The sequence below is a fragment of the Brassica rapa genome, chromosome A02 (assembly GCF_000309985.2).
Source record: "Brassica rapa cultivar Chiifu-401-42 chromosome A02, CAAS_Brap_v3.01, whole genome shotgun sequence".
NCBI lineage: Eukaryota > Viridiplantae > Streptophyta > Magnoliopsida > Brassicales > Brassicaceae > Brassica > Brassica rapa.
In genome coordinates this window covers 16,849,511-16,864,560 of record NC_024796.2, presented here as the reverse complement: position 1 = coordinate 16,864,560, position 15,050 = coordinate 16,849,511, and the positions used below count along the sequence as shown (strand labels likewise).

Here is a 15,050-nt window from a genome sequence, read left to right as displayed (position 1 = left end):
AAATTTTACTAATTATTTTGTTGTGTAATCATCAAATATTGTAGAATCTTCTTGTGTTCATAAACTATCTAGTATGTAGGATATATTATAAGAAGAGAGACATACTCTGATTTTTGTTGTCTTAATTTTGCATATATCTTTTTTTTAAACACAATTTTTCATATTTCTTTATTTTCTCGGATTTTTGTAATAAAATATTTCTATTCGTTTGCCAAAATACCGTAGAACCTGTATAAATTAATAATGTTGAGACTTTGAAATTTTATTAATTTAAAGAGATATTAATTTATAACCGTTCTCTTATTTAGATTTTTTTAAAAGATATTTATTCTAAGATAAAAAAATATTTGATTTTAGTGTAGAGATATTAATTTTTTTTTTAAAGTTCACATTTATATTAATTAATTATATTATTTTGTGTATATAATATATATCACACCTTTAGTGTGGTTTTAGATATAATATTACTAAATCTCATCAAAAATTTATCAAGTGTTGAGAAAATATAAAAAAAATTATGTTGTGAATATAAAAAACAATATAATAGTAGGTTCTTACTTATATAAAATATGCATATATAGAAATTGTTAATTTACAATTTTAATGAGACCATATATTTACATATAATTTTCTAAAAAAATATTATCCTATTATTTTATTGATTTATGTCAGATTTTGAACAGGCACAAGTTGAGATCGGCAAAATTTATTAATTTATAGAGATTATTAATTAATCGAATATTAATTTATAAAAGTTCTACATAGAAAACTCGTAAGATGCTGCACGGAAAATGTTTCTCGGTTGTGTTTTCTTAATGATAATCTTCACCTCAGCATTATCTTTAGTTGACCATTTAATTTTATTTTTCTTGGGGCAACTCTTTATATTGTTACCTGGGACGTAAATTATGTAAACTACTTCCTATTACAATTTTTTGAAACTGCATTTGTAAGATACTAATATACCATATTGCTGCAGCTTAATAAAATAACTTAAAAATTTCTTTCATTTAAATTTCTAGATACTAGTTAAAATAATAAAACATATTTTAAATAAATAATCTTAATTGATCAGAAACATTCTCCTTCAAAATTAATGGTAAAGGATTATTTGTTCGTTCATATGCAATTTACTGATCTTGTTCTAAATTCATAAATTTCTTATTTGTAAGTCAAATTTTAAAAGTCGAATTATAGAATAGGGGATATGGCCAATACATAATTGGACGACAAAATTCAGCTGTTTTTCAAAAATAAAAAATAAGATGATAAATGCTCTATTCAGAATCATAATATTCATCAATTATTTTCGAATTGATTGTGAGAAACATTAGCAAACAATTCACCTTACTATTACTTATCTCAGCATTTTCCTAAACACAAAACAATGAAACTTATATATACAAAAATATGGTATTAATTGTTGTTGGGGTCAAAATCGGTCACGACGGAATCAAAATCTGAAAGTCCGTAAAAATCGGCATGAACATTTTTACGAAAAGTAATCTTCGTAAAGAAATATTTACGAAGAATCACGCAGTAAAATCGTGTTCAAATCTCGATTGAATCAAATACCACATGTCTCAAGGTAACAGAAACGTATCAAAACCAACCACATATAGGTTCGAATGTGACGATCGGAACACGGACAAGCAAAGCTCAGCCACTACGCAACGACCGAACATGCACACTGTCCGGTCTCTACGTAGCGACCGAGCTTGAGCCGAGCCAAGCTAATCACTACGTTTCGTTTGCAATTGCATTCGTAGATGTAATATTCAAATAAACACATTTGGATTTGTCCAAATTTGTAAATCAACACATTTCAGTTTGTACAAAACTCAAATTTGTGTACCGACGTAGATCCGAAAGTTTGATGTGACTTTCCCTTGACTAGGTGACGTCTTCCACGTTCTCATACGGACTCGTGAGCTTTCCACCAAGTTTCCTGCACTTGCCCTGGAAAATCCAAACTCTCTTTGTACTTTGATAAAGTCAAAACCTTTTGACTAGACAACAATAATCAAACTTATATAAAATCACATAACTCTCTCTATAAAGCACACAACTCATCAACTCTTTACTAAAGCTGTTCATCGTCAAGTCCCTTCTTTACTACCAAAAAAAAATGGCGACTTTCTATAGTCAAGTGCCTTCTGTGTCCTCTGTTTTCTCTCTGTACACAACATTTTCTGCTATCACGATGCTTCTGCGCACAATCCTCAACGAGGTAGTCCCAAAGGGAATCAGAGAATACATCACCGTGAAACTTGTGGACTATTTCTCGTCTTACTTTCAGTCTGATTTCACGTTCGTGATCGAGCAACACTGGGGAGAGTATGTGGAGAACCAGACTTTCCGTGCGGCTCAAGTTTACTTACCCACTCGTCTCGCCGGGCTCTCCACCGGAAAACTTCTCGTGGGTTCCAACAATCTGAAGAATCCAACGGCTCAGCCGAACCTAGGGATTCCTGTAGACACCAAAATCATGGACGAGTTTGAAAGGATTCATCTTGAGTGGACTCTACACAACGTTAAATCTAAGGGGAGGCGCGAGAAACGGTACACTTTAAAATTGTTTGTTCTTAAACTGTTGGTTGGGTTGTTTTATGGGTTTTTTTCAGGTACTTTCATCTGACGTGTAAGAAGGAGTTTCGTGAGAAGATAATGGCAGGTTATTTCGCATACGTGACGAAATCAGCAGAGGAGATAATGAGGCATCGAGAGAATCTACAGATCTTCACATACAACAAAGAAGATTCTGACTGGGAGTCCGCCATTTTCGAGCACCACACCACCTTCGAGACGCTTGCCATTGAGCCAGACCTCAAGACAACATTGATCGATGATCTTGATGCTTTCTCTAAAGGAAAAGACTTCTTCAGGAGCGTGGGACGTGCCTGGAAACGTGGATATCTTCTTTACGGTCCACCTGGTACCGGAAAATCCTCTATGGTGGCTGCTATTGCTAAGCACATGAAGTATAATATCTATGATCTCCAGATTCAGAGCGTTAAAGACGATGGTGAGTTGCGTGAGATTCTCACCTCCACCACGAACCGGTCAATTCTTCTTATTGAAGACATCGATTGTGGATCTGATGCTTCTCGGAAACGTCATACCAAAGAAAAGGAAGAAGATGATGATGACTCCAAAAAGGGAAAGAACAAGTATGAAGATGGGTAAGTTGTTATAACCTCTCTGTTTTGTTACAAACCTTATGAGTTGTCCTTTTTCATGACAGATATCTTTGTCTGGTCTACTGAACTTTGTGGACGGACTTTGGTCGAGCTGCGGAGAAGAAAAGATCATAATTTTCACAACCAATCACAAGGAAATGCTCGACCCGGCGTTGCTTAGGCCGGGAAGGATGGACGTTCATATTCTCATGGACTATTGCACACCGCTTGTTTTCAATAAACTTGTGTCTTTATACCTCAAGATTGATGGTCACATCCTGTGTGATTCTATTGAGAAGCTTGTTCTTGACGTGAACACAACTCCGGCCGAAATCACCCAGCAACTTATGGCGAGCAAGGACGCTGATATTGCGCTCAAAGGTGTTATCGAATTCTTAGAAACCAAGAAAAATAAAAAGGAAGATGATACAAAAGTGGAGTAAGATGGATATATCATATAATATCCAAGATGCTGGGACCAAAGAAACAGAAACATAATAATTGGATCTCTGTATTCGGTTCTTTTCAGCAATAAATATCGTTTCTGCAGACACATTGTAATGTCAAAATATTAGAGAACATAAAGAAGTCTCTCATAAGTCATAATTATATCCTTTTTTCACTTAGAGCATGTTTTTAATTGCAGGTTCTTAAGTGCAATTCTTAGCTAATTTGTAATTAAAAAAAAAAAAGGTAACTAGGTAAGCAGCGAGTCTTAAATAAGGAGTGGAAGAATAGCCACGTGTTTAAGATGTATTAGGTTTTGAGTTTGAGAGGAAAAGAAAAGAAAAAAGAAAAGAAAAGACGAAAAGAAACAAACGCCTCTTTCTATTCATTAAAGAAGACGATCGGTGGTCGGCTCCTCGAAGAATATGGTGGGTTGATTTTGACGACGAAGAATCTCGGTGGTGGTGGCTATCCCATTCAAGAATCTCATCGGTCTCGTCGACGAAGAGATGTCGGTGGCTCTCCTCGACTAAGAATCTCGGTGTCTCTCAGCGACGGCGAGTCTCTGTGGCTCAACGGAGAAAATCTCGGTGGCTCTCCTTTACGAAGAGAATCGTCGGTTGATGCTAAGTGTAATCGATGAGCAAAGCTAAGTAATTTCGTTTTTATTTTTCAATTCCTCAATTTTGCATGTGTTTGATTTTGGTCCTTCTTGTACGTTTTTGATGTTTAGTCTGTAAATCTGATTTCTTCAATTGCAGATTGAAGTTCCATTGAAGAGACAATCATTTATTCTCTGGAGAGACAATCGATCTTCTCTATAAACTCAAGGTATGATTTTCCCGACCAACATTGATCTTCTCGGTTCTGTATACAATTTCCGTTGTTGATAATGTGATGTTGATGGAGAAATTTTCACTGTTTTGATAATTTCCTTGATTGTTTGAGTGAATGTAAAAATTTCCATTCACTGAAAATCATGTCTAGTACTTCTTGATCCTATTGGTTTAGTAGATTCTCGTTAGGTGGCTTGGTGTCATGATCTAGAATCTTGAGAATGAAGAACATTTTTGATCAACTAAATATTTCCTTCCTGTGATTCTTTTTGATTCGTCTATGTCTTTGTATTCTCTCATCTCTCTCCATTCTCTTCATTGTCTTTCTAAAACAATTCTAACTCATGGCATCTTCTTCTCATAACGATTTTGAAGAGTCGTTTGATGAAACTTTCTATCAATATTTTGAACAGACGTTCGAGAATCTGATCATTGATTGATTAAGAAGATGAAAGGAGGACAAGGAAAAAACAAGTTTTTATCGAAAGAAATCGTGAAGAATGCAATATGCGTTTATGGAATGATTATGTAACATTCCCAGTTGTGATATGTGAAAAAGGCTTAAGAGAATTGATTTGGCTACCTATGTCAACAAAGTTGACTTATCTTTTCCGGAACACATCCTGAAGAACTCCAGAGTTAAGCATGCTTAAGCTGGAGTAGTGGAATGATGGGTGACCTATCGGGAAGTGATTCGTGATAGCGTGCGAGTGAGGCCAAAGCATGGGAAAAGATCGGGTGGTGATTGCAGGGTCAGTAAACAATGATTTCGAGCCTTTGGAAAATTAACGGACCGATCGTCAGACGGGATGGGGCCCACGGGCCGAGAGAGCGGGCGTGGGTGGCCCATTAGCCGTGGGCGGGTCGGAGCGTTACAAGTGGTATCAGAGCTGGTTAGCCATCTCAGTTCCGTCCTGAGAGGCGTCTTGAGACTTGTCGGGGGCGCAACGAGGACGTTGCGTTCTTTGAGAGGGGGTGAATTGTAACATCCCGAGTTGTGATATGTGAAAAAGGCTTAAGAGAATTGATTTGGCTACCTATGTCACCAAAGTTGACTTATCTTTTCCGGAACACATCCTGAAAGAACTCCAGAGTTAAGCGTGCTTAAGCTGAAGTAGTGGAAGGATGGGTGACCTATCGGGAAGTGATTCGTGATAGCGTGCGAGTGAGGCCAAAGCATGGGAAAAGGTCGGGTGGTGATTGCAGGGCCAGTAAACAATGATTTCGAGCCTTTGGAAAATTAACGGACCGACCGTCAGACGGGATGGGGCCCACGGGCCGAGAGAGCGGGCGTGGGTGGCCCATTAGCCGTGGGCGGGTCGGAGCGTTACAGATTATTTCAGTGAAACTCCAACATATCCTGAAAATCTTTTCCGACGACAATTTAGAATGAACAAGCCATTGTTCATACATATTGTTGATCGACTCTCCAATGAAGTTCCATTCTTTCGACAAAAAAAAGACAGTCTCGGAAGGCTTTGTCTCTCTACACTTCATAAATGTAGAACAGCTATTCGTGTGTTGGCATATGGTTCTGTGCTTGATTCAGTCGACGAATACCTCATGCTCGGTTCAACCACTACCCGGTTATGTGTGGAAAATTTTGTGAAAGCAATAATAAATTTGTTCGGTGATGAGTACCTAAGATGACCAACACCGGATGACCTTCAACGTCTACTTCATATTGGAGAGTTTTGTGGATTTCCCGGGATGATAGGAAGCATCGATTGTATGCATTGGGAGTTGAAGAATTGTCCCACCGCTTGGAAATGCAATATTCCCGTGGTTCAGGAAAATCCATAATCGTTTTAAAGACGGTACTTCATATGATCTCTGGATATGACATGCGTTTTTTGGACCTCCAGGTACTTCAAACGATATTAATGTTCTTGATCGCTCACCTATTTTTTATGACATAATAAATGGTCAAGCCCCGCAAGTGAATTTTTCGGTCAACGAACGAGACTATTTGGCGTACTATCGCACCGATGGTATTTATTCGAAATGGGTAACTTTTATCCAATATATTCCACTTCCACAAGGACTGAAAGCAGTTTTATTTGTCCAACGTCAAGAAGCTGTCTGAAAAGAAGTCGAGCGTGCTTTCGTAGTCTAGCAAGCTCGATTTTCCATTGTTAAAAATCCAGCACTTTTTTGGGATAAAGTCAAAATTGGGAAGATTATGAGAGCATGTATCACACTCCATAATATGATAGTAGAAGATGAACGTGATGAATACACTCAATTTGATGTTTCAGATTTCCAACAAGAAGAAGGCAGCGGAAGTTCACATGTCGATCTCACATATTCTACAGATATCCCTACAAATATCGCCAATATGATGGGTGTTCGAACTAGAATTCGTGATAGACAAATGCATCACATATATGACGTAAATTTAGACGTGATCAAGACAACAACTAAAGCTTTAATGCTTCTTTGAAATTATTATCGTTTATTTTTGTAATCTTTGTTTTTATGTTGTTATTTAAAAATCTATGTTTCAAATGTTATGTTTAACATTGTTTTTTTAAAATAAATTTTATCTTCAATAAAATAATGTTTAATATATTTTTTTAAGGACCCCTAACTAAAAAACTACCAATGGAACACTAAAATTAAGGGTCTCTTAACAAAAGTTCTTAACTTCACTTTAATACTAAAAAAATTACTATGAGCCCTCTTAGGGGTTGCTCCAATAAACATGCTCTTAACAACCTTTAAAAATAAAACATTCACAAAGAGGGGCAGATCTAAAAAATAATATAATGAATGACACAATAAATAAATAAAAAATATATATATTATATTAAAAAATTTAGTGAATTGGACTTTATTATTTTTTTTTAAAAAAATCTAAAATTTACATCTTATTTTAAATGAACCATACAAAGAAATAGTAACTTTCATAATTTTTTGATATTTAATTTTGTTAATTTTAATCTTCCTTTTAAGTAATCTTACAAATTATATACTTCATATAATATTTAAAAGTATTTTTATTAATCTAATTATTGAAAAATTAAAAATAATAAAAATAACTGCTAGAGTGAAATAGAATCAATTATAGTTTTTCTTATATACAATTTAGTAGTAGAAAAAAAAAGTTTATAAAGAAAGAAAGAATAGTGTTATGTATCAAGACCAAAAGAAAAAAAAGGAGAAAATATTGTATAAATGGTAACACAAGTATGTAGGAAAACCGATAAAATAAAAAAAATAATTTTAGGTAACAAGAAAAGGAGAAAAAATGATATTTTTTAAAAGCAATTAAGAGTGTGTAAAATCAGAAAGCTAGGACTGTTTTAAGGAGTTTCGAACTTGGAAGTAGTGGGGGCACACGAAGCTACTCAAGCCAATGGAACTAGACATCTTTATGTATTTACAGTTCACAAGAAACTTATATAATCAATATGCGGCACGTGCAACACCCCTTTCCAGGGTGAGTCCGCCCCTGTTCACAAACTGTATTGTAGGACACTAGGTATTTTTCAAGAAACTTCAATCGAACAATCATGCAATTGATACTGTTACAGCTACCCATTGCATTCAAAAGACAAGTGTAACTGCCTTGTTTCTTCCTCTTGTGTGTCCAAAATAGTCTTTTCTAAGTTTGTAGGTCCATTTTATTTCACAGTTGAAAAGTTCAAAAATTTGTTTACTGACATTGCAATTATTACATGATTTTTTTCATGTTTTTTGTTATTCACACAGTATCCCAAATCACTTTCAATAGAAATGTTAATTGTTAGTTTTAAATTACTTATGTTTATCTTCTTTAAAAACCACCTTTAATCATGCCATTAAGTCTTTGTTAGTGCAAATTGTTTTAAACTTTTTAAAATTTGTAAACTAAGGGCATGACTGGTTCAACCGCAGCGGTTGCGGTTGCGGGAGTTTGTGGATGCGGGCGGTTACGGTTTCTAGCGGTTTTAAGAAATTTGTACGACTGGTACTGCGATTAAAAATTGGTGCGTTTGCGGGTGACTTATGACTGGTTTTTTTAATGACAAAAAAAAAAGACTGGTTAACTACCAAATGCGGAAACAGTGAAATAATAAATTAACAATATTTACATTTAATATAATGATAAAAATATCAAAAATCATAAAATTATAATAAATATAAAATTTATATTTAGAAATTTATAATTTTAATTTTTGAAAATTTATTGAAATTGTTTTTATTATAAAATTTTATAATATTAATTAAAATATAATAGATATATTTTAATATTTTCATAATTTTAATTTTAAATTTTTTATTAAATATTTTTACTTTTGTATATATATTGTTTTTAAAAAGAAAAAGAATTTTTTTTTACCCTCCCGTAACCGTCCGCAACCGCAAACGCTTTCTGGAGCCAGCTTTTGAATTTATGAAATTCAGAGCGGTTTGAAACGGTTTAGAGCGATTTGAATGATTTTTGCAAACCGTCGACAACCACTACCAACCGCAAAAGCTGCATTTGCGGGTAGTAGCGGGAAAACCAGTCGTCCCCTAGAACGTATACTTTTGAGTCACAAATAAGATTTGGATAATCAAAACCTGAATTGATACTGAATCCGAATTTAAAATGAGTTAATACACTGAATTTGGAATGTGTTGTTATTATATCTGAACTGAACTCGAAGAAATACGAACCAAATTTAAACTGATTTTTAAATATATTTGAATGATATTAAATTTCATGCTCTCCAAGAATTGATTGAATCCTAGTCAAACCCGATTGAATACCCCAACCCGAATGCCCTAGACATGTCTAGTTAACCACTTAAATGCATTAACCGGTCGATTTATATCCCTTATCCACAATGTCAGATGAGCATTATTTAAAAAAAAAAAAAAAGTAATGGCCCAAAATCTAGAAGGGAGCAAAGAAGAAGAAAATTAAAACGCCGTCGCGGCAATACTCTGAACGTCTGTCGTCGCCAAACACCTCCCGGAGCAAAAGATCTTGTCGACGGGTAAGTCTCTTCTTTAAAACCCTGTTGCTCGGTCTTTTTCGTCATCATGATGCGAATACTGATACGAGAAATCTCGTAGATCCTCTGCAGAAGATGGATATAATATCACAGTTGCAAGAACAAGTGAACTCGATAGCTGCAATCACTTTCAATGTTTTCGGTACACTCCAACGAGATGCTCCTCCCGTCCAGCTTTCTCCTAATTACCCTGATCCTCCACCCTCTGCTCCTACTACTGATGAACCTAAGCAGCTCAGTGCCGATCTAGTCAAGGCTGCTAAACAGGTTAGATGATTTGTGTTCAGTTCATCTGTATTGGTGCTGGTGTGGAAAATTTTGATACTTGTTACTTGTTTTGGTGAAGTTTGATGCTTTGGTTGGAGCACTTCCTTTATCAGATGGAGGTGAAGAAGCCCAGCTCAAAATAATTGCACAACTCCAGGTAACATATATATAATATATATATATATGTATTTTTTTTTCTTTTTTTTTTGTTAAAACTCCATGTAAAATATATAAGTTCATAACTGACTGATATTTTGAGTTCTTGGTTTCGATAGATCCTTGAAACCTGTATTTCTTTTCATCTAACGGCTTTGCATGTTCCTTTATCTACTGTTTTTCTGCAGATGGAGAACCATGTTATTGGCCAAGAACTCCATAAGCAATAGAGGCTGCAGGTAAGCAGATTCTTGTTCAGTGTGTACGTTTTCTTGCTACTACAACACGCTAGGATTAACACCATCGCAGGGAGATCTCTTTGGTGGTTCTAGTGTTTCAGTTTTTCATTTTCCCCAAGTTCTTGCAATTGCGTCTATGAACATTGAGCTGGTCTGAAGAGGTGTGTAACCTTGTTTCTTGACAGAGAAGGAGCTTAAGCAAGTTCAGGAGCTATTTGGACAAGCAGCTGACAATTGCCTCAACTTGAAGTAACCCGAATGAATTTCTTATCCTAGCTGATCCATACACTATATGACTTGGTTCAGGAACAATTATGTATTAGGTTCAGAAGTAATAGAAGTTGTGCTTTGATTCATTACAAATTGTTGTAGATGTACAAGAATGTTAGGTAGCTCTAAAGTCACAACAACGACATCATAATTTTAACACTACCATTATTCTGCCTGTCCAATAACAATCATAAAGAGCGTATGATTAGCCCCCTATGTCTGATCGTTCAGTTAGGGCTGGTCTACAGTCTCATGTATCTGTCACATTTGATCCAAGTTGACTTCACCAGTGACTGGATTCAATCATTTGCAGAGATCAAGGGTTTAGGAACCGTGCAGGCTGTATTAATCGATCATATTCTGGTTAGTCCTGACACCTAATCCCTTTCCTACCTGTCAGCAGAGCCGCCGCCTGCTCAAGAAAATTTTGGACCCTTGGCAAATTGGTTTTAAGTTTTATTTTTATTTTTACATTTATCTATGGTAATTTAAAAAGTTTTGGGCTCTTATTTTTAATTGTTAAAACAATTGGGCTCTTTTTAATATTATTTATGCAAAAACACTTTGTTTAAGACCCACGACCTCTTGTCCAACCTCCTAAATCAGCAATGCCTGTCAGCAAGATTTTGTGCCAGAGTCCATCAATCTTGTCTGCATGTTACATGAAGCTTTAGTATGCAAATGATCTAGATTTAAAGATGGTTTTAGAAATCAAAATTAATATATAATAGCTCTCTTTATTTGCTTTAGAAAATAAATCAAAACGTAACGGTTTTCTCAATCTCTTAAAACTAAGTTATTCCACAATTTTGCATCTCTATATATAAGAAAACTAGGTGTTTTGCCCGCACATGCGGGCATTATCTTCTTACGAATAATTTTTGGTTTATGTCTTATTAATTCAAAAAAAATATAATAAATAATTATTAATGATTTAACAAAAAAGTTTAAATCAAACATCATATATATATATGATGAATATTTCCATCAAAATATATATATTATTATTGTGATAACTTTTTTAAAGCACTTATATATTAGCAATATTTTAGATATATTAATATTTAATTATAAATGGTTCTATACCTTAATGTCTTATAATAAAAAAAAATATTTCCAGATAAAAATAATATATATAAAAATTATCTTATTTATTTTTAAAATATATATGTTTTTATTTTGATATTTTTCATATTAGTTTATAATCAATTAGCTAGTAGAACTTATAATCTATTATTATTAATATAAAATTCTTTTAAATTATATATTAAGCAAAAATACCTAAAATCATGGAGAATACGACACACAAACAAAATCAGCTTTTGATTGACTAATATTTAATTAGAAATTGTTATATGTCTTAATCTCTTATAATAATAAAATTTTATTTTCCAGATAACAATAAAATATATATGTATAAGAATTATCTTATTTAATTTTTTTTAATTTTGATAATTTATTATATTAATTTATAATCAATTTAGTAATATAAAATATAATCCAATATTATTAAAATAATAATTCATTTTAATTATATAATTAACTTTTAAAAGCACTTATATATTTGAAATATTTTATAAAAATACTTTTGATTGGTTAATATTTAATTATAATTTCTTTATATCTTAATGTTTTATAATAAAAATATTATTTCATATAACAACAAAATAATATGTAGAAGATTTATAGTATAGAAAAATATATATTTTTGATCATTTATCATATTAATTTATAATCAATTATGTAATATGAAATATAATATAATATTATTAATATAAAATTTGTTTTAATTATATAATAAGTCAAATACCTAAAATTATGAAAAATTTGACACATAAGCAAATTCACTTCTCAAATAATAATATAGATATAGATAACTCTTAATCTTATTAAATAACTAATATATTTAGATAACTTCTCAATATATATACACACATATATGCAAATGATCTAGATTTAAAGATGGTTTTAGAACTCAAAATTAATATATAATAGCTCTCTTTAATTGCTTTAGAAAATAAATAAAAAAGTAAAGGTTTTCTCAATCTCTTAAAACTAATAAGTTATTCCACAATTTTGCATCTCTTTATATAAGAAAATATAGATAACTCTTAATCCTATTAAATAACTAATATATTTAGATAACTTCTAAATATATATATATATATATATTTAGATAACTCCTAAATATACCTGTTAATCCTAGTCCTTTAGAAACATAAATCGGTGGAATTAGGATATATATCTTATTAATCTAACTATCTACAAGCTTAAGTTAACATTTTACCCCTTAAGCTTGAAGTTATTTTTTTCCAAATCTTGGAACATTAATGCGATCCTCATCTCCTTGAACTTGGTTTTACCAAGAGCCTTTGTTAGGATATCTGCATTTTGCTCATTTTCAGGAACATGCTCAATTTCTACTCTGTGTGTATATACTTACTTCGACCATGAAACATCGGGGAGAAATCGCTGATTGATTATCTATCTGAATGACAACCTTCTCACAAGGTGTTCCAATGATCTCAACAAGTAAATCTTGGCACCAAATCGATTTTCTTGTTGCTTCAGTACCCGCCATGAACTCGGCGTCACACAAAACAAAGCCACAGTATATTCTTTCTGTCAAGAGATTGGATATTTACCAAAATATAAAATGTGACTTGTTGTGATTTTACAATTATAAAGGCCTACATTATGACTACTATCATTGTAGCCTACCAGCCTTGTTGCTTTTGAAGTCGAGCTTTCGTATTCGTATGTTAAACCAAAAGTAGTTGTGCCTTGTAAATATCTCAAACATTGCTTCATCGCTGCTCCATGAGACTCCTTAGGATTCTGCATATATCGACTTAATACTCCTACCCAATAGGATAAGTTTGGTCTCGTATGCAGTGAGTAATGAAGACAACCAATGTTTTTCATTTAACTTATAGCACTGACGTCCTTTTCATCTTTGAATTTTGATAACTTGAGTCCAGACTCCATCGGTGTGTGGACCAAGTTTCAGGCTCTCATCCCAGCTTCTTCCAGGATTTTTAAGGCATAGCACTTTTGATTTGATGCTATTCCTCCTTTGTGTTGACTCACCTCAATTCAAAGATAATATGTTAATTCTAAGATCACTCATCTCGAACATAGAAAGCATCTACTTCTTGAATTCATCAATGATTTTTATATTTGTTTTTGTAACAAATAAATCGCCTACATAAACTGCAACAAGAAGAAGGTTTATGCTTACTATTTTTCTGATAGACAAATGGCTCTTTTGAACATTTCTTAAAATAAAGTTCCTTGGGAATTTGATTTAGCATATTGTTAAATGATCTTGGTGCTTGCCTTTAACCATACAAAGATTTATTGAGCTCATAAACTTTGTCTTCACGTCCTTTCACTACAAAGCTCTCCGGTTGCGTGACATAAATAGTATCTTTCAAATCTCCATGAAAAAACTCTGTTTTAACATCAAAATGATGTATTTCCCATCCGTTGGATGCTGCCAGATTGATAAGGAGATGATGTTTTCTCAATCAGGGCTACCGGAACAAACACTTCATCGTAATATATTCCATATCATTGTACACATCCCTCAGCAACGAGTCGAGCCCTGTGCTTATTGATGCTTCTGAGGAATGGATGATGTAAAGGTGCCGTGTACATGAATGCTCCTGACAGATCGATGACAGATGTGGCCAAGTCTCAGTTAGGTCCTATTATACATGCTAAGTGCAGGCCAGAGTCCAATGGGGTAAGCTATTCCATGCATTCTCATCAGATTCATTTGAAATAATTGTAAGTTAGAGTGAAATTGCAGTTAAATCCATTATCATTGTCTTTATCTAGAGGTAACCACGTAATTTCCCTAATTTATGGACTTTTTCAGGGTGATATGGAAGAGAGTAGTCAATGAAAAAAGTTGTGGAGTAGATTATTAGGTTATGGAATGCTTGAATATTATTATCACATAATGTGTACATATATATGAGAGTACATGATCAAATAAGGAAGGTAATATACAGCACTAAAGAGAGAGACGTTAGTGCATAATCCTAGGAAGTCTAATATATACTTTCTATATCTCTTACATAGATCCCTTTATAGCGACTTTTATGTCCTTTTCATGGCTGATTTAAGTAAAATTCTTATTTTAGCGTATGGGCGTTATTGACAGTTCCTAAACGCTTGTGTTCCACAACTCCCAGAAGAAGAAACCACTTCCTGATTATTCCCATCTCCGACTGAACAATCCGGTAATATTGCAAAACCAGACGGCAACAACGCCATGTAATCAGGATCTCCTCCGCTTAGGACAACATTCGTAGCTACTATATCCACCGGTGTATATATCACATACGATCCAGACGCGTCCGTGCAACTCTCCTGTAGTATCAACATGTTTCTCTGGCTCGGGTTTCCGCTCTGTTACAGTAGAAATTTTGGATTCAGATATCAAAAAACAAAAGGATATTGATTTCACAGTAAGAATCTTACATTGACTCGGAGCAAGGAGATGAAGTTTCTAGGTTCACGACCATTTCCTATATGAGTAATTTCTTGAACCATTCCTCCATTCGAGAGAATATTTATTACAATATCTATTACAATAAATGGAACTTATCTCCCTCCTCATGAAAACATGTCAGTAATGTGCATGGGGATTTTTGTAACACT

The 15,050-nt window shown here is 33.6% G+C and overlaps 2 protein-coding genes across 9 annotated transcripts; both read left to right on the top strand.

Moving 5' to 3' along the window:
• The first annotated feature begins 476 nt into the window (after nt 1–476).
• On the top strand, nt 477–10,530 carry LOC103874273 (AAA-ATPase At1g43910-like). 8 transcript variants are annotated; one of them, XR_004455428.1, is made up of 8 exons: nt 480–2,562; nt 2,625–3,182; nt 3,245–4,457; nt 9,284–9,429; nt 9,520–9,714; nt 9,794–9,871; nt 10,059–10,109; nt 10,295–10,530. XR_004455428.1 is itself a non-coding variant. In XM_033285363.1 (3 exons), exons 1-3 carry the CDS (start codon nt 2,129–2,131, stop codon nt 3,264–3,266), a joined length of 1,014 nt encoding a protein of 337 aa, XP_033141254.1. In that variant the 5' UTR covers nt 480–2,128; the 3' UTR covers nt 3,267–4,848. The 8 variants fall into 8 exon arrangements, 1 of the variants encoding a protein (XP_033141254.1); XR_004455426.1 differs by having other exon boundaries at nt 9,509–9,714; XR_004455431.1 differs by having other exon boundaries at nt 477–2,562; nt 2,625–3,170; nt 9,509–9,871.
• On the top strand, nt 9,284–10,541 carry LOC103868170 (mediator of RNA polymerase II transcription subunit 21). Its single transcript, XM_033285364.1, is given in 6 exon segments — nt 9,284–9,429; nt 9,520–9,714; nt 9,794–9,871; nt 10,059–10,095; nt 10,098–10,109; nt 10,295–10,541. Coding segments are annotated over 5 exon segments (396 nt in total). The 5' UTR covers nt 9,284–9,429; nt 9,520–9,522; the 3' UTR covers nt 10,372–10,541.
• The last annotated feature ends 4,509 nt before the right edge of the window (nt 10,542–15,050 follow it).